At 38.0% G+C, this 18,189-nt stretch overlaps 2 protein-coding genes across 2 annotated transcripts in view; one reads left to right on the top strand and one right to left on the bottom strand.

Annotated features, from left to right (window-relative positions):
- The window catches only part of LOC129765950 (uncharacterized), a 254,900-nt gene that overhangs the window by 146,861 nt on the left and 89,850 nt on the right, over window positions 1-18,189 (bottom strand). The window contains exon 2 of the mRNA XM_055766407.1: window positions 774-1,663. Within this exon, the coding sequence (XP_055622382.1) occupies window positions 774-1,652 (879 nt within the window). The 5' untranslated portion in view covers window positions 1,653-1,663. The remainder of the gene's footprint in view (window positions 1-773; window positions 1,664-18,189) is intronic.
- LOC129765949 (uncharacterized) lies at window positions 2,243-3,697 on the top strand. Its single transcript, XM_055766406.1, has one exon. The coding sequence runs from the start codon at window positions 2,243-2,245 to the stop codon at window positions 3,695-3,697; it is 1,455 nt and encodes a 484-aa protein (XP_055622381.1).

Genomic DNA, 18,189 nt, shown 5'->3' with positions numbered 1-18,189 from the left:
GAACCAGTTCGGAAGAGTACGAGAAAGAAAGAGTGAGATCGAGGTTCATATACCATCGAGACGAGAAAGCTGATATATGTTTGCTCCAGTGTGGATGCTATGGCACCTTCATCTCCTTGCCGATCCCAGCCGCTACCACGTGCTGAGTTCGAGCAAGCTCCATTTATTTATTCATTTCATAAAAATGTTATAACCATAATGCTCAAAGGATCTGCTTCACGGGTCGATGTATACATCGCGAGTCTGGCAGTATTTATACGTCCATACACTCTGTTTTTATTGATTCCTTTATGGCGCTGAACTCGTAAATACAATCATGTATGCAAACGTATATATATATATATGAATAACATCAAACAGAAAAGGCTTGTTCTACCAGACCACACACAGGTCGTCATCGTCGTCGTTGTAGTCGCTTTCGTTAGGCATATGTCTTTGCGAGGACACAAGTATGCAATCATAATCACGTGGAATGGATGTCCTGGTATCGTTTTGTGTCGTCTTTATTACCGCCCGGGAGAAAACCCATACCGAGAATACGCTGCTGCTGATGCCATAACCGAGTCTGTCCATCAGCATAATATGATGAATGGGTTTATTTATGGCAGACGTGTGATGTGTGTATGCCATTTTTTCCAGCTTCCAAACAAGAGAGTAAAGTTGAATACGTGGATAATATCGCACTGTGCGTGATTTTTTTTTATCGCAAATGCGAAAAGGTTAAACATGAACAACATCAGGCTTACAACAGCTTTGTGGTAATAATTGCCTACCTTCTTGTTGTCCCGGAACTTGAGCCATCCGGAAACAATGGTCTGATCGTTCGCAAGTACATCGGCACAATCATCGCCATCTTCCGCAGTGGGACTGCAAACACTTCGCGCCGGCGAGCTAAACACACCCGGTTCCCCCAGTACACTTTTGGCCGGACTTGCAAACCCAGCAAAACTTGCGTGATCCAGCGGTGATTTACTGTGCATCGGTGAACTGAAAACGCCAGGCTCTCCGAGGATGCCTTTGGCCGGCGAACCCGGCAGGAATGGTTCCTTTCGCCGCAGCAGCGGTGTATTTTCACAGGAACTTGCCCCACTGTCCGCCGCCGACGCCCCGCACTCACTCTTCATTACACTGGCACTGAACTGATTTCGGATGATATTCTTTCGCATGCAGCTGCAGTCTGATTCGACCCGCTTCCGCATGCCCAACATGGGCGAGGAAGAGGGGTTTCTGGAAAACTCACTCTCGATTCGATGCACGAAACCAGGAACCGTGGAACTCTCTGCGGGACGAAACTTTTGGGCACAAGCACAGTCTTGCACATGAGTGAACTTTCGCAGTACGATGGGCGAGTCGGTGAAGTCCACCTCTTCCGGTGGCCCACGGCGTCCACATAAAGGTGAGCTTTTGTCTCGAATTACACCCTGTAATTTGTCCAGCCGCCTGTGTGGAAGCGGCGAGTTTTGCGCACTTTGACTGCCACTTTCGAGAATGTTGTGATGATGTGGCTCCAGCCGGCGGGGAACGTTCGGGGAGTTTTTGCAGGACTCCGATCCGTGGAGGTTGCCGAGCAGGGCCGCCGCAACCTGGACCGGGTGCTCATGACAACGCTTGGGAGGGACCGTTATCGGTGGCTGCTGGTGCTGATCTGACATGCTGTCGGCGGCTGAAAGAAACCAGACAGAGGACGGTAATTAGATGTTTTGACAACCAAAAATTGGAAGGGGGAAAGGAGCGGGCGCTTTGAAATTTGGCTTTGAACTTATTTTGGTATGAATATGAATCTAGAATATAGCTCAATTTGTGTGTGTGTGTATCAGTATCTAAAGCTGTTTTTAAAGATGGGATTTCGACAAGTATGATGAAGGTTCTGCACAAATAATAATTTAAACTAATCGGATGCGGTGAATATAAACAGAACATTTAAGAAACAAGTGAACAGTTTCTTCAATTCGTTTTCAAAACATCCTTCACAAGCATGGTCAAATGCGTTTTCTTTTTGTAGTGTCGCAAACTGAGAGTGTAACAATAGTACAAATCAGAAATGTTTTCTAGAAGAAAAAACCTTGATCCTATTTAATTGTATGTTCAACTCACCAGCATTAATACTGAAAACTGTAATGTTGGTAGAAAGCAGCCGTTAGAAAATGTCGTGTCAGTACCAGTGTGCAAGAAGGAGGATCAAATGTTCTGGTTATATATTTCGAGAATTCGACCAGACGTAACACCTGAAGCGGTATCGGCTATGGTGAAAGCAAATCTTAACACCGATGACGAACTCTCTGTGTTTAAACTTATCGCGAAAGACAAGGACATAAGCACCCTCTCATTTGTGTCCTTTAAAGTTGGGCTTGACCCATCGTTGAAAACGAAGGCTTTGGATTCAGAAACTTGGCCTGAAGGAGTTTTATTCAGGGAGTTTGAAGACTTCGGATCACAAAAATTTTCTGAAATCACCTCGCCCTACATACCGTCAAGTAGTCGGTCATTTCCCGTCGTTACGGCACGTGAGCCGTTCTCAGTATATTACCAGAACGTTAGAGGTTTGCGTACAAAAATTGCTCAGCTGCGTATAGTGCTGTCAAGCTGTGACTACGACGTAATCGTGTTCACTGAAACATGGCTTAAGGATGATATCGAAAGCTGTGAAATATCGTCGGATTATGTTCTATTCCGCTGTGATCGCAACGAACTGACCAGTCAGTATTCGCGGGGTGGTGGAGTACTGATAGCCGTCAAAAACTGCATTAAATGCGAAACTGTTGTAATGACTAGTTGTGAAGAGCTCGAACAAATCGCAGTCTGTATAAAATTACAGCATCGTTCACTGTACGTAATCGCTATTTATCTCCCACCAAACTCGAGCACCAATTTATGTAGGGCTCATGCAAATGCGGTACGACACGTTGTTGATCACCTTTCGGAGTCGGACATAATCTTGTCAATTGGTGACTTCAATCTTCCAAACTTACGATGGCATCATGATGAGGACATCAATGGATACATTCCTTCAAACGATCTAGATGAAACCGAGTTAAACTTTACACAAGCCATGTTTGTGAATGGCTTGAGGCAGATTAATAGTTATGTCAACACCAATGAAAGACTTCTGGACCTAGTATTTACCAATCTCCCTGAGTATCTGGACATACTTTTACCATCTTCTCCGTTGCTACCTATTGATAACCACCACACTCCTTTCGTTTTACTACTTGACGAGAATGACACACCAACATTATTTGACGATCAAGAAAAAAGTGTGAAATATGACTATTCAACTTGTGATTTTGGACTATTGAATTCTGTTCTTGCGGATATTGAATGGGAGAATCTAATGAACACGAATACAGTAGACCAGATGCTATCTGTTTTTTACGAATTTCTTTTCGATGTTATCAGTCGCATTGTACCGCAAAAAAGACAAGTATCTGGTTCCATCTTCAACAAACCTTGGTGGACACCCGAGCTTCGCAAACTTCGAAACAATCTCCGTAAAATGCGCAACCGATATTTCCAGACAAAAAATCAAACTGATAGAGCCAGACTTCGCGATTTTGAGTCAGAGTACAAAACTGTTCTTCTTGCAAGTCACGACAACTATTTGAACAAAATTCAGGCCACAGTCAAAAAGGATCCTTCACGGTACTGGAATTTCGTCAAGCAGAGGAAAGAAAAACACACAGTATCCCTGCCACGCTGAAGTTTGGTGAAATCACTTCACACTCGAATGTGGAGGCAGCGAATATTTTTGCAACATTTTTCGAAAGCGTATTCAGCAAAGCATCGCCTGTTCAACGACAGAATTGCTATGACCATATCAAAACATTCAACATTAATCTGCCATGTATACCGTTTAATCTGGATGATATTAGGAAAGCTCTCGAAGACCTCGACTCTACTAAAGGACCTGGAACAGATGATCTACCTCCTGTGTTTTGGAAAAACTGTGCCGCTTCGCTTGCGATACCTGTAGCTGCAGTTTTCAATCGCTCCATAGAAGACGGAGTATTCCCACTCGCGTGGAAAATGGCATTCCGATCTTTAAATCCGGAAATTCCAATTGTGTTTCCAATTATCGTGGTGTATCCATTCTCTGCTGTCTCGATAAAGTGTTTGAGAAGCTGGTTCACGCAGTATTGTATAGAGTGACTGCACCGATCATCACTGACAGCCAGCACGGATTCATGAAACGGCGTTCAACAACAACAAACCTTATGTGTGTGTTGTGTGTCAGCAATATCACGTTCTTTTGAATCAAAGCGACAAATGGATTCAGTTTATGTTGACTTCGCGAAAGCATTCGATACAGTACCGCACAATCTCATCATTCAAAAAATGAATCACATTGGTTTTCCCTCATGGATTACCAAATGGATATACTCGTACTTATCGGATCGTAAAGCTTTCGTTATTGTTAATTCCGTGCGCTCTAGAATATTCACCATTCCATCTGGTGTGCCACAAGGAAGTGTTCTCGGCCCGCTTCTGTTTATTATTTATGTTAACGACCTATGTGAGCTACTTTCCACATCCAAGCTTTTGTTCGCCGATGATCTCAAAATTTACAGTGAGATTGCATCATCCATTGACTGCATCAAACTTCAAGATGATATTAATTGTTTGCTAATCTAGTGCAATGATAACGGTATGCGTGTGAATAGTAAAAAGTGTAAAGCCATATCCTACAGTCGCTGCAATAATGTCATTCGCCACCAATACCACATGGGGCTGGAGCCCATAGAACGAGCAAACTCGATCTGTGATCTAGGAGTAATGATCGACTCTAAACTGAAGTTCAATGAGCACACAGTAATCACAACCGCTAAAGCATACACTGTGCTCGGTTTCATTCGTCGCCATGCTTCTGGATTTTCTGACGTGTATTGCCTCAAAAAATTATACTGCGCGCTAGTTCGGAGCATCATGGTATATGCTGCACCGGTTTGGACCGGTTGAATTTCTGCATAACTCGAGATCTTATCAAGCAAATGGAACCAAATTTGGCATATGGAGGTTTTTGGGTTTGGTGGTTCGACACACCTACCCTAGGGTGACTTAAAGGAGAGTGGTGCAAAGCGGTCAAAGTTAGAGTTTTTTGAAAATCGAAAAATCACCCGAGGGAATAGTAAAGGAAATCGGGGTTTTCGATTTTTTTTTATGCAAAATGTCCTAAAATTGCATGAAACGTCAAGATCTAGTGTCATCTCGAATTTTTTTTGGTCAAAAATCGACACTCTGGGTCTTAGTTTTTTTTCGGAATACGAAACGAAAAGTATGGTTTTGGGTACCAATAAAAATAGCTATCTCGATTTTGCATTCGGAACTTGCTGCGAAATGTTGATTTTCACGATAATATACCCTATGCAAAATATTTAAATATTAATTTATTATTTATTTAATATTCATTTCATTCATTTGCACTTCATTTATTAGTGTCGCAGACGTTAAAATTTGAGTTTTTTGCAAAACGAAGGATCACCGAAAATCGGGGTTTCCAAAAAATTGTTTTATGCCAAATGTCTTAAAATTGCATTACTCGTCGAGATTTACTGTTATCTGTTATCTGTTGTTACATTTGGCATCGAAATTTTTTTTTTCGAAAATCCCGATTTCCTTTACTTCCCCCTTAGGTGATTTTTCGATTTTCGAAAAACTCGAACTTTGATCGCTTGGCGCAACTCTCTCTTAAGTCCGATTGAGCTGATATTTTGCATAGAGTGTTTTCTCGAGGTGTTGCACATTTTGTTTAGGGTTACCTACCCCCTCTCTAAGGGGAGGGGGCTGCAATACAAATGAAACACAAACTTCTGCATAACTTGAGAATTAATCAAGCAAATGGAGTCAAATTTGGGATGTGAAGGTTTCTGAGAATAACAAAAAATAAAGTTTGATCGGGATGAAATTTGCCGGGTCAGCTAGTATATAATATAAACTCAGCGAATGCGTACGAGTAGAGACAGCGAGGAGAATACTGCAACGGAAATTTACTGTGCTGCTTGGTGGATGGCGCAGACTCGAGATAGTAGAATTGCTAAGACCTCAGTTGAGGACTATACCAACAACTAAAAAAATTCTAAAAAAAAATGTTATCAAAATGTTATCAAAATACGTCATCTTCATTACGCACAGTAATAATTCTATTGATGTAGCTTCATTAGAATTCGAACAAAGTTTAATATAATTATTTTGTAATCACTTTTTGGAAATTCTGAAAAAAATTAGAATTTCTACACAGACAAAAAAAAGTTTTACTAATCTCATCGTTAGTTAGGAACGAACGTTAGGAACGATCGAGAAGCCGCCATTCAACGATTCTGTATCATATAATTTTACTGACCAAATCCATCAGTAGATACTATTTGCACTATGTAACAGTTTTCTATCTGCGCCAGTAACACCGACTGAGTATATCCTATGAATTTCTTACTAAAACGACTGATACTACCAATTGAAAGCTGCGAGCGTACCCTTTACATGGGAAGTGAAACTTCTTGATGATCATGATAATGAATATAGCTCAGCAGTTTCAATCGTCAATGAAAGCTTCTGCATTCCAAATCGAATGGAAACGACAGAAGAACTGAACTATAATGAATGACAAGAATTGCACTGGATGGCACAACAGACCCTTATACTGAAAAGGATTTAAGGCGCAATCTATCATTTAGTATTTTTACAGTGATGTTCACTCAGTTTGGGTCAAATGTACTGAATATTGAATTTGCCTCAAATATTGTATTGCAAATTAAATTTCATGCATCGAGCTACAAAGGCCATCACACTTTTGCATGGGAGTGGTAAAGGTAACTGGTAACTATCTGTTATCTGACCTATCCGGCTGATATGTTATATCCAACCGGATACCGGATATTAGCTAAAGGTCAATAATTTATCATTAATGATAGATAAATCCCAACAAAAAAGCTTATTGATATAATTTATACATAAATAACAATATGGTTTGATTACTGAAATGTCAAAAATGTTCAAACGTTAAATCATTATCAACTCATTTATTTATTAATTTATTAATTGATCTATTAACAATAAGGCTAGACTCGATTATATATGATTCGATTATATATAATTTTAGAATCAATCATATACAGTTCAAAAAATATTGTTTATGTTTCAAATATTTTTTACTTCAAGATAAAATATAATACTTCAACATTAAGGTGAAAGTTGATTGTCTTTTTTAAGTTCAGTGGAGTAAAAATAATGATTTTTGAAGATTTTGAAGATTGATGGGTTAGTAGATGAGAACATCCACTAACTTATAAATTTTTCACTTTCAAAATTTTATTTGAATAGATTAATGTTTATATTTCACAACTATATCCTGTACTGAATTTTATCATTTTTTAATAAGTTTCAACAGAATTGTCCTACTTAGCATAATTTTTAACGTAGAGCTAGTCTAGGTAAACAGAGCCCGGAACAAATAAAAAGTTCAATAACTCTGTCATTGTTGAAATACGAACATTGCGTAGGATGTTTTTTTTCATCAAATATGATCCTCTATGAAAATTAAATTCCGAATATATGCGAGAAAGGTATTTTCTGACATGAAGAGAAAGCATCAACAATTTAATTCTTCCTCTATTTTCGAACATCAAAACATGGATAAAAGAAAGTTTTCACAACATGTAAATCGCGATAATTTATACATAAAAACATAGCCATGAAAAAACTATAAAAAAAATTATTCAATTATATACATAAGTGAATAAAAATGGTAATCAAAATTCGTTCGTTGCTGTAATCGAAATTCGTTCGTTGCAAAAAAAGTTTGATTATCAGCGTTAAAACTGATTCCTAAAAACGTGACATATTTTCGTAGTCCCATTTTTTCCTATTTTTTCTATTTTTCGTAGTCCTATTGTTTCTTTTGTTTCAATTATAGACGAATTTCACGCCAACTCGACTGGTCATTGCCAGCAACATCTCAAATTGTAGTGAAATGTTGTGGGTGTAAAGACATTGGTCCAAGAATGCCAAATACTTGAAACATTCAAAATAGAGTTAGACTACTCTTTGGAAAGAGCCAAAACATTTTTCTTAACTTTTTACAAAAAATTATAACTTACCTACAAAATTCTGACCAAAGGATGAAATGTAGGGAATTGTTTGAATTTTCATTCAAAAATATCAAAAATTCTTTTTGGGAAAATTACATTGAAAAAAAATATTTCAAAATGGAAATTCATTTTTCTCAAAAACGTATTTTTTAAAATTCTCAAAAAAAATCTATGAGTAACTCCTTACAATTTCCAATAAGTCACCTATGTATTGGAAGATGGGCACTTTTACAGGGAAAAAGTTTTTATAAAAGCTTTTTCATGTTTTCTTCGAAGAAAAAATACAACTAATCCGAATTTTGTTTTGAGGCAAGTGCATTCGACAAAGTTTTAGATCTTATTGAAATATGAACTTTTGTCGAAGACAACGACTTTCTATCTTTTGTAGTTTTTGTAATACATGAATTTAAAAAAAAAAATTCGAAAAAATGTTGAAAAAAAACTCAAAATATCAAAAAAAAGTCATTCAAAAACTATAACACTTTTAAAATAAATATATTTTAAACAAAAAATATATTTATTTTTAAGTTTTCATTTAAAGAAATCAAACAAATTTGAAAAAAATATATTGAAAAAAATGTTTTGAAAATTAAAATACATTTTCTATATATATATATGTTTTTCAAAATTCTGACAATTTCCAACAAGTCACTCATACATCGCAAGTTGGGCACATTTACAGGTAAAAAAAATTCATATAAAATACTATTTTTTTCTAAATTACACCGAGAAAAAATATTTTAAAAATTGAAATTTATTTTTCACAGAAATGTATGTTTTGAAAATTCTCAAAAAAAAGTGAATAACACTGACAATTTTAAACGAATAACCGGTACATCGGAAGGTGGGCACTCTTACAGGGAAAAATTTTTACTAACAACAAGCTTTTCGTGTTTTCTTTGAAAAATTAAAATTTATGTTTAACTCGTAACATTTTTATCTATAAATTATCGCGATTTACATGTTGTGAAAACATTGAAAAATAAATTTCAATTTTTAAAATATTTTTTCTCGGTGTAATTTAAAAAAAAGTAGTATTTTTTATAAAAAATTTAATAATTTCCTACATTTCATCCTTTGACTAATATTTTGTAGATATTATTGTTTTTGTTTTTGAGTTATATTTTTTTTTGTAATAAATACAGAAAAAAAATGTTTGGCCGTTTTCAAAAAGTTGTCTGATTCTTGTTTGAAAATTTTAAGTACGCAAAGTTGCTTAAATGACCAGTGTCCTTACACCCACAACGTTTCACGGCTATTTGAGGTGGTGCTGCCAACTTCTAAGACGAATTGATTGCATATCCGTCTAAAGAGACTTCAAACTTTCAAGTTCATTCGCCTCTTGCCTTGAAAAAGGTCGTTGAAAGATTGTAAATGAAGGGTTCTGGGATTCAACTCACGATCGTAGAACTTTCTAAAGTAGTCCTTCGTCAAAAATAGCTCGCTGTCACTGCATTGATCATGTTTGATTAAAACGTAAGCGAATATGATTCGATATATTGAGTGATTTATATCCATTGTAAAAAGGTTAAGCAAGGATTGTCGCGGAGTTCATCATTCACGTCTCAATAGCAAAAACACGACTTGTAATGCATCAATTTGATACACAATCAATGTGTAAATCTATCGAAAATAGTTAATCACGATGTTGTTGAACAAATTATGGAGATTACTTGAAACCACCTCAGACATCTATACTGGCCAACAGAACTAGTTCAATTGTTCCTGATGGCTGGAGTAATAATCAATCAGTGTACCGAACTGTGCCCCACAATCAGCTTATCGTCGAATAACTTTGGCTGCGAAAGCTATATCGTCAATAACGTAACTTGTCAAGGGGATTACAGTGGCACCATCTCATTACACGAATAAATCTTCCAACACTCATGAATAATCAGCATGATTAAATTCTTGGGAAGCCAACGGTGCGTGAGAAGTATCGTTTGTCCCTAACGCGCGCTCGTGGTACATTTTTCTTCCATTCGTCGCCGATGTTACGTTCATTACTTCATTTCCTCCAGAAAAACATAAACAAAACAAAAAATGTGTACACATCTTCCTCACCTAGAGCAAATAGAGTTACTACTATGCATACCACCCCCACCGGTTGATCGCGCTCCGTAGTTGAGCGCCGATGTCAACCGGACTCTAACGACTTTATTTCATGTCCTGGGTGTATAAATATATACACGGCGGCCCATATCGACTTTCGTTGGGTTGTAAGACTTCATACACAAACCCTCCCGCAGATGTAATCCAGCATAATTATTATATTTCATTACCCGAGCTTTACCGCCACCTTGTGGATCCCAGAGAAATGCAAGCTGAGACGTTTGACACAAATTGTGTTTTCCACCCTTCTTTGGCATGATACACTCCGCTCAGCTCCAGCGTTGGCGAAGCGAATCTCGCGCTTAAGCGAAGCCGGTGTAAAAATGTGAAGAACCGCAATGAGGATTTTAATTCCATTCACGGAAATAGCCCACGTCTCTAGGCTGGGCCTGGCAATGGTCACGGACAGGAAGGGTATTTCTTATTCTGAGTAAATAGATTTTATTCTGCTACTTTTTTCCGTCTTCGCTTCAATTATATTTCCGTGTACATTATACCATTCCCGCTGTGGCTCTGCTGCTTCATCCCGGAGCTTATGTTTACTAGTTCTGCTGCCAACTGGGTCGACAGCTGGGTTGCACCGCTGAATGACCGATCTTCCACTGCTTCCGCTGTGGGTGTGCGTCCGTGTTGTTGCATAATCCGCTTAATAGTTCATAAACATATTTAAGGCGCTAAATGGGATGCGACTTCTAATGGATAGCTTGCTACACCCTGCCGGAGATGTTGGACCTTTCGGTGTCAAGTGACTTTCTGCAGTGGCTTATTTTTAATGCAATTATTCCACCGAGATGCCGCTCTGGTGAATGCGGAGTGCCATTTATCAAGCGCATGTTACAATGTTTTTTTTTCCGGGGGAAAATGCTGAGATTTGCAATGGTTTGGGTTATTCTTCTCTTTTTTTTCAAAGCTGAACTATGCTCTACAATGTATAGTATGGCCTCAATTCGTGTGGGAGACATCTTGTTGTTGATATAATGCATTAGAAGGTTAACCTCTTATGCTGACAACAATAGCTCTGCTAATAGACAGCAAGATGAATTTGCTTGTCTCGAACCGAAATCCCAATTCCAAACTGGCAATATTAGCAATGCTATCTCAAGCCCGAAAATACGTACCTCTCGGTATGACGCGTCGGAGCGGAAAATCGTTCGCTTGCCAGGATTAATGTTGGCTCACTGTATGTGAGCATTCGGCCTAGCAGAACCAAATTCTCGTTGGCACCTAGAATCGATCGATGCATTGGAAGGCGTTCCTCGAGAGCTAAAGTGGCAGAGCAGAAGCAGAAGGAAAAAAAACATTTCCCATCCAACTTCCTAACAATGCACCCAACTCTGCAACACTAATGTCATCAACTGTCTCCTGTGCCATTCTTCTGTTCTCCCGATAGTGAGGCAGCGATAGCACTTTCAATGCCTGTCAATTCCATACTTTACTATGCATGAATCCTCTACCGTGTCTGGTGCCTGCAGAAGGATCGACCGTGTTTGTACGCACCGGATCCGGGAAGAACGTCGTCCTCTGTCGTTTTGTTCCGTTCCGACAGACCTCAGCCAGTTGCGGGGCACAACATTCAAACTGTTTTACGGATGAATGGCTAACTGAATCTGAATGGCTCCTGGGAAACAGCCGTTTAACGTGTGTACCTTTGGGTCTTCAAGATGACAAGCCAGAGAGCGCTTCTTCCGTGTTCCGTCTCATTGGAATGGACGAATAATTATGGCTGTGTTCATATTTATGAGTCTAGACCGTTATAAAGAGCCAGATAATAGGTGTCTTTCTCCCTTGTGAGGATCTCCACAGGACCAGAGCCGGAGATTGATATCACCTACAGCTGTGGCTTTGGTTTTGTGGCAGCACTTCGCTTTGCTGATCCCAATTATGCAGAAAACAGTATTAGTCTCATTAAAAAGCTTTTGTCAGCTGCAGGCCACATTAAAGCCTAGAGCTGAGTGAATAGGAGATGTCTTCTGATTCAGTGTGACACCTGACACCGGTGCCCGATAATGATGTGCAGGATGCTGTGGAGTAATAAAAAATTTCCATTCGGAACCAACTGATTTGTAGATCAAATTAATGCTGCATCAGTAATAAGGGAAATGAGAAACGTAGTCGACGAGTCAGCGAATATTTGTCTTGTAAAAATTTAGTTTTTTATGCATCTTTGTCTTTTTCTGAAAACAGCTGTTATAATGTCATTTACATCGTCACTCTCGATATGCATTCGTTGGGTTTGATTAAACGTACGAAAATTTTACAGGCATTGATTATTTTTCGATTTGTATGCAACCAGATTTGTCTTCTTGTAGCCACTCGGCATCACGTTGCAAAGCATAGCATGGCCGGTACAATAATTCAATATACGTAACATAATAATAGAGTAACATAAAACACTAAAGCGATTTATTCTATTAGCAACTCCACACCAAATCAGCCAGCCTCGACCCTCTTCGATGATGTTTTTTTTTGAAACTTTGTACATATGATGGCAGTCACCAAATATCACAACTTTCATTATCAGGTGATCAATTTGAATTACGACTGATTTTTAGAAGGGCGCATCGAGAATCACACCCGTGGCCGAGTGGTTAGTGTCTCACATTATCATGCCGGGTGTTCGGGTTCGATTCCCGTTCTGGCCGGGGGATTTTTCGTCAAAGAAATTTCCTTCGACTTGCACTGTGGTCATGCGTATTCAAGAGCTTGCCCCTCGGAATACATTCAAGGCGTGTTATTTGACTTAAGAAATCTCGACCAAGTATTAATAAATGACGCTAGTTAATGCATACGTTGAGACGGCAAAAGTTCCACAAGGGAACGTTAACGCCATTCAAGAAGAAGCATCGAGAATCACTGACCCTTTTTTGCAAAAATATCATAACTCGAAATCAACATGTTTGATTGAAATATACAATGTACAAGAAAGTGTTGGGAAATCGATGAACTATTTAAGAAAAATAAAATTTCAAATAGGAGAGGAGGGGGTAAAACGGACACGTTAAGAAGAACTTCAATTATATCTTTGGAAACTCATGTTTCCCAAAACATTGATGCAGTTTCTTGCAATTCAATAAAAACACTTTTTTGTAAAATATTAGGCCAATTAGGTAGAAAAATAACCTAATTGGCCTAATATTTTACAAAAACGTGTTTTTCAATGTTTTTTTATTAAAATCAAAACAGACCGAAAAGTACAACATTTTTTTCGATGCGGGTATAATGGACATGTAGTGGGGGTAATATGGACAGGTTTATAATATATGAAGCGTAGAGGTTTGTCGATCGCGAGAGGAATCTGAGGTTTGAACTCACCACGAATGTCCGTCAAATGATGAAAAAATCGAATATATCGTGCTGTTCAGCAATTTAAACGGACAGACCCTCAACTATTTTGCTTTTGGTTCCAGTCAGCTTCTAAACAGTCCACATTTGGCGATTTGATTTCCATTTAAAGACACATAAAATAATGTTTGTGAAATTTCTAAATGATGTCGGTGCCTTATGGGCTGTCTACATACCACGTGGATAAAAAAAAGCATGATTTTAGACTCCCCCTCCCCCTCCGTGGACAAGCGTGGACATTTACATACCCCTTCCCCGGTTGTCCACGTGGACATTTTTCTTTATTTTATTAGAATAATTGAGGAACTATCTAAATTGCACATGAATTGAATTTTATTTCCATTTATGTTTATTTTATTTCAAATTTTGCTAGCTGTAGTCTGCCTGCCACGTTTTGCTGTGCATAGAGTGGCAATACAAAGCATATGTTTCATATGAGTTTAATTGTGAAATACTTGTAATACTTTGTTTTTTTATTATCTGCGAAGATATAAAGGCTACGTGGTTTGCCAACACGGAAACGCGCAATATACAGTTGAACAATCCGCATCCAAATAAAGGGTGTGTCACATCAAATTGCATCACGGAAAAAACGCTGTAGAAATTCGCCCAGTAGACCGATCCTTTTGAAAATTTTAGACAGTAAAATAAAAACTTTTGGCATTTTCTTTTTATTCATACTTCGAGCCCAAGCCCGTATGCTCGCACCTTCCTCTTTACCCCGTCCATAAGGTTCTGTACAACGTCAGGTTGTAGTTTTTTGGTCGTAGATGGTTGTAGATGGTCGGGCCCTCGTGCAGCTTCAATAGTGGTAGTAAGCGCTTCTGTAGGCACTCCTTAAGGTAAACCTGCCCGTTTACCGTGCCGGTCATCACGAAGGGGGCGCTCCGCTTTCCGCAAGAGCAGATCGCTTGCCACACTTGGATAGTTTCTGCTTGCGAATCTCCTCCGGAACGCTGAATTTGTCCTCTGCGGAGAAGAACAACAGGCCCGGCAGCTGACGAAAGTCCGCTTTGACGTAGGTTTCGTCGTCCATTACCAGGCAATGCGACTTCGTCAGCATTTCGGTGTACAGCTTCCGGGCCCGCGTCTTCCCCACCATGTTTTGCCTTTCGTCGCGGTTAGGAGCCTTCTGAACCTTGTATGTACGCAGGCCCTCCCGCTACTTGGTCCGCTGGACGAATGAACTTGACAAATTCAGCTTATTGGCGACATCCCGGACCGAACTTCTCGGATCACGTCTAAACTGCTTAACCACGCGCTTGTGATCTTTTTCACTGAGGGAGCATCCATTTTTGCCGTTCTTCACCTTCCGGTCGATGGTTAGGTTCTCGAAGTATCGTTTTAGTACTCTGCTGACCGTGGATTGGACGATTCCCAGCATCTTACCGATGTCCCGATGTGACAACTCCGAATTCTCGAAATGAGTGCACAGGACTAATTCACGACGCTCTTTTTCGTTCGACGACATTTTTCCAAATTTACGAAAAATTGACAGTGAAGCATGGCCAACGTGATCCATACACTCTTATCTGATTATAAGCGAAAGCTGAAGATATAATTCCTAAAAAATAAATTTCTACAGCGTTTTTTCCGTGATGCAATTTGATGTGACACACACTTTATAAATCACACAATTCCAATTGATCTTGAGCAACGCCAATCGAATAAAAATAGATGGATTTAAAATCATTACCAGATACAATTTTAGTTCGAACACTTGCAAGGAAATGTGTTGCTATCACATTAAATACATATTCAATACTAAAAATTTAATTTACACAGCTTTATTCCATAAGTGTGCTTATTTCATCGGGAAATCTTAAAGCTCCCTGAGCAACAACTATCCTTGAAGTGGATTGTATATTGTGTCATAATATGAGTTTCATCAGTGTCGAACTTTTTGAGTTTTTGAAGCGCACAAAAACGAACAGAACAATTTAATATGCATAAATTATTTTTATCAATTAAAAACAAAATCAAGAAAATAAAAGATAAAGTAGAAAGCACGCTATACAAATAATGATGACATGAAGATAAAAAATACAACATTTTCAAGCTACAATTTTCTAATTTAGGGATATCGTACGTACTTATTTTTAGTTTCATGTCTATATGCGTTGTCGACAAAAGACATTGCAAGAAAAGATAAATCGGTTTTGGATAGCTTTCAAAGTTTCTATAGATTTTAAAAATATATTCCCACTAACAATCCAATCATCCTGATTATTTCGCTTCCATTTGTTGCATAGAAAGTTTCAGTAGAGCTATTTTCTACAGTGGTATTCTCTATCGAAAGCAAAATTATCCTTTAAGTTTGAATTAAGAATAATTCATGAAATAATGAACGCACAGCAAATCGATGGTTAAAACTGCCCACTGCAAACTTGAAAATATTCTATACAAAGTGCAATTGTTTTGGCGAATGCATTATTTTATAACCGAATTACATGTTTCAAAAATCACTCATATTTTCCGATGACGCATTTTGCTCCTTTATTTTTTTGACGAGTGTAGTTCTTTTTCTACTCCGGAATATCATTGGTCACAGAAAATGTCGGTTCATTTACATACTCATTTCATTTTTAATCATCAGCACAATACGAAACCTTTACCGCCATAGTTCGGGGAATTTTCAGAGGATGCCAATAGCGTATTCAAAGTATTATCAATATATATTTATTTTCTTTTTTTTTCAACAGCTTATTGATCATTCTGTATTGAGTGTCTAGATGACTTCCAAAATGCTCACGGGGAAAATAACATCACTACTCATCGATTAGCAAGGTAAGCACCTTGCCCGAAAATTTATTTTGTATTGCTCTTTACACCCCTATTCTACATTCCGCCGGATTTGCATTTCGATCGAAACCATCATTTCATTCGAGTTATAATTTCGTATTCACTATTTCGAACGTTTCGCCCATTTTATGTTCGAAAAGTAGGAGATCAAACGAAATGCAACAACAACTCGAACAGAATACAGAATGGAATTTTATCAAGTAGTTCGAAATACAGTCAACTCTCCCTAACTCGATATCCAAAGGGACCATCGAGTTAGGGAGGTATCGAGATACAGAACATTTTTTCCTAATTTTTTTTATGTCTTAAATTGTCATATATTGGGGTAAGTGTCCCAATTATGGTATTAATTTGAATTTTCGATTCATTCCCTTAAAGTGAAAAAACACCTTTCTCATATAAAAAAAATATTTTTTCCCGAATATTTCAGGAGATGATAGACGGTTATATTTCACGAAAAAAATCCTTCTACGCATATGTTAGAATTTCAACGATGACAGACTTATAGAACTTTTTCTTTGTTTCGGATTCTGTTGGCTCAAACTGACTCTACATTGAAAAGTATGCTACGTAATCCGATTTTGTTGCTTTCATTTGAAAGATGAGAATATTGAGTACAGGATGTAGTAGTGGAACATCTAAATTAGTGGATTAAAATAACATTTTTGAAGTGGAAAATTTTTTTTTTTTTAATTTGTAATTATTAATTTTATCCTAAAAATTCATACTAAACTTGATTGTTTCTATCAATTAAATTAAAGCTCTCTAACCACTCTACAATTTGTTCTTTGACGCCCAACTTCTATCTCTCTTAATTTCGCTGCAATATCGATATAAACAATTCCTGATGAAGATTCAATCAAAATCTCCAAAAATCGCGATTTTTAATCCACTGTACTTATAAAAGCCACTTAAATTTCACCTTAATGCTGAAAGGTTAATTTTTTTTCATGAAATTATTCATATTTGAATTATAAAAAAAAACTAAATTATTAAAAGACATTGAGCAATCGAACGGTATTGTACCGTCGACATCGCTCACGACACATTAATTTTGCCAGCGGAATATCACTCCCGTCCATGTTGGTTGTGATTTAAAGTTAGGATTTCCCAATTTCTGGACAAATTCTCAAGCCATATCCCGAAGAATAGAAGAGGGGTAAATAATTTTGTCTAGCTTGACAAGACAAAAATTCATTGACCGCTCCAGCTTCTCGATTCTGACCAACCTTATATGCTTTTGGTCTAGATACAATTTTCCATTCCGATTCCATTTTTACTTTAGTTTGAGTAGTGTTGATACCGCACTTTGTGCAATACTGAAATTATTTGCAGCTTCAGACCCCTTCCGTCTATATTTTTCGACCTGCTCGATGATGCTCAAACCTTGCGCAATGGTTAGCGTTTTGATTGTTCGCTTGAAAGGTTTCTCGTGGTTTTCCATACTTGAAAAGAAATTGTTTGATGACACGAACACTCCGTCTTCACTTTCAAGGGCAATTGAAATCTGAGGTAATAACGCACAAAAACATGTACGCGAAAATCAATCGAGTTAGGGAGGTGAAAATCCATGGAAAAATGAATCAAAACACATCGCGTATGAGAGGCATCGAGTTAGGGAGGTATCGTGTTATGGAGAGAAGAATGCTTGTAAAATCGAAGGTGCCATGAAATCCATCGAGTTAGGGAAAATATCGAGATACAGAACATCGAGTTAGGGAGAGTTGACTGTATTTTGAATTCGTTCGAAATACGGAATAGGGGTGTTAGTTTTCCTCCGCTTCAATTCGTATCAAAACATCGCTTATAAAATTCGAACAGTTCACTAGAGAGTCAACGCCAAATTAATCAGCCG

The sequence above is a fragment of the Toxorhynchites rutilus genome, chromosome 2 (assembly GCF_029784135.1).
Source record: "Toxorhynchites rutilus septentrionalis strain SRP chromosome 2, ASM2978413v1, whole genome shotgun sequence".
Classification (NCBI taxonomy): domain Eukaryota; kingdom Metazoa; phylum Arthropoda; class Insecta; order Diptera; family Culicidae; genus Toxorhynchites; species Toxorhynchites rutilus.
This window is presented reverse-complemented; position numbering and strand designations above follow the sequence as displayed.

Bases quoted from the DNA above. Each gene is read 5' to 3' on its own strand.
- LOC129765949 (XM_055766406.1), top strand. From the start codon at position 2,243: ATGGTGAAAGCAAATCTTAACACCGATGACGAACTCTCTGTGTTTAAA.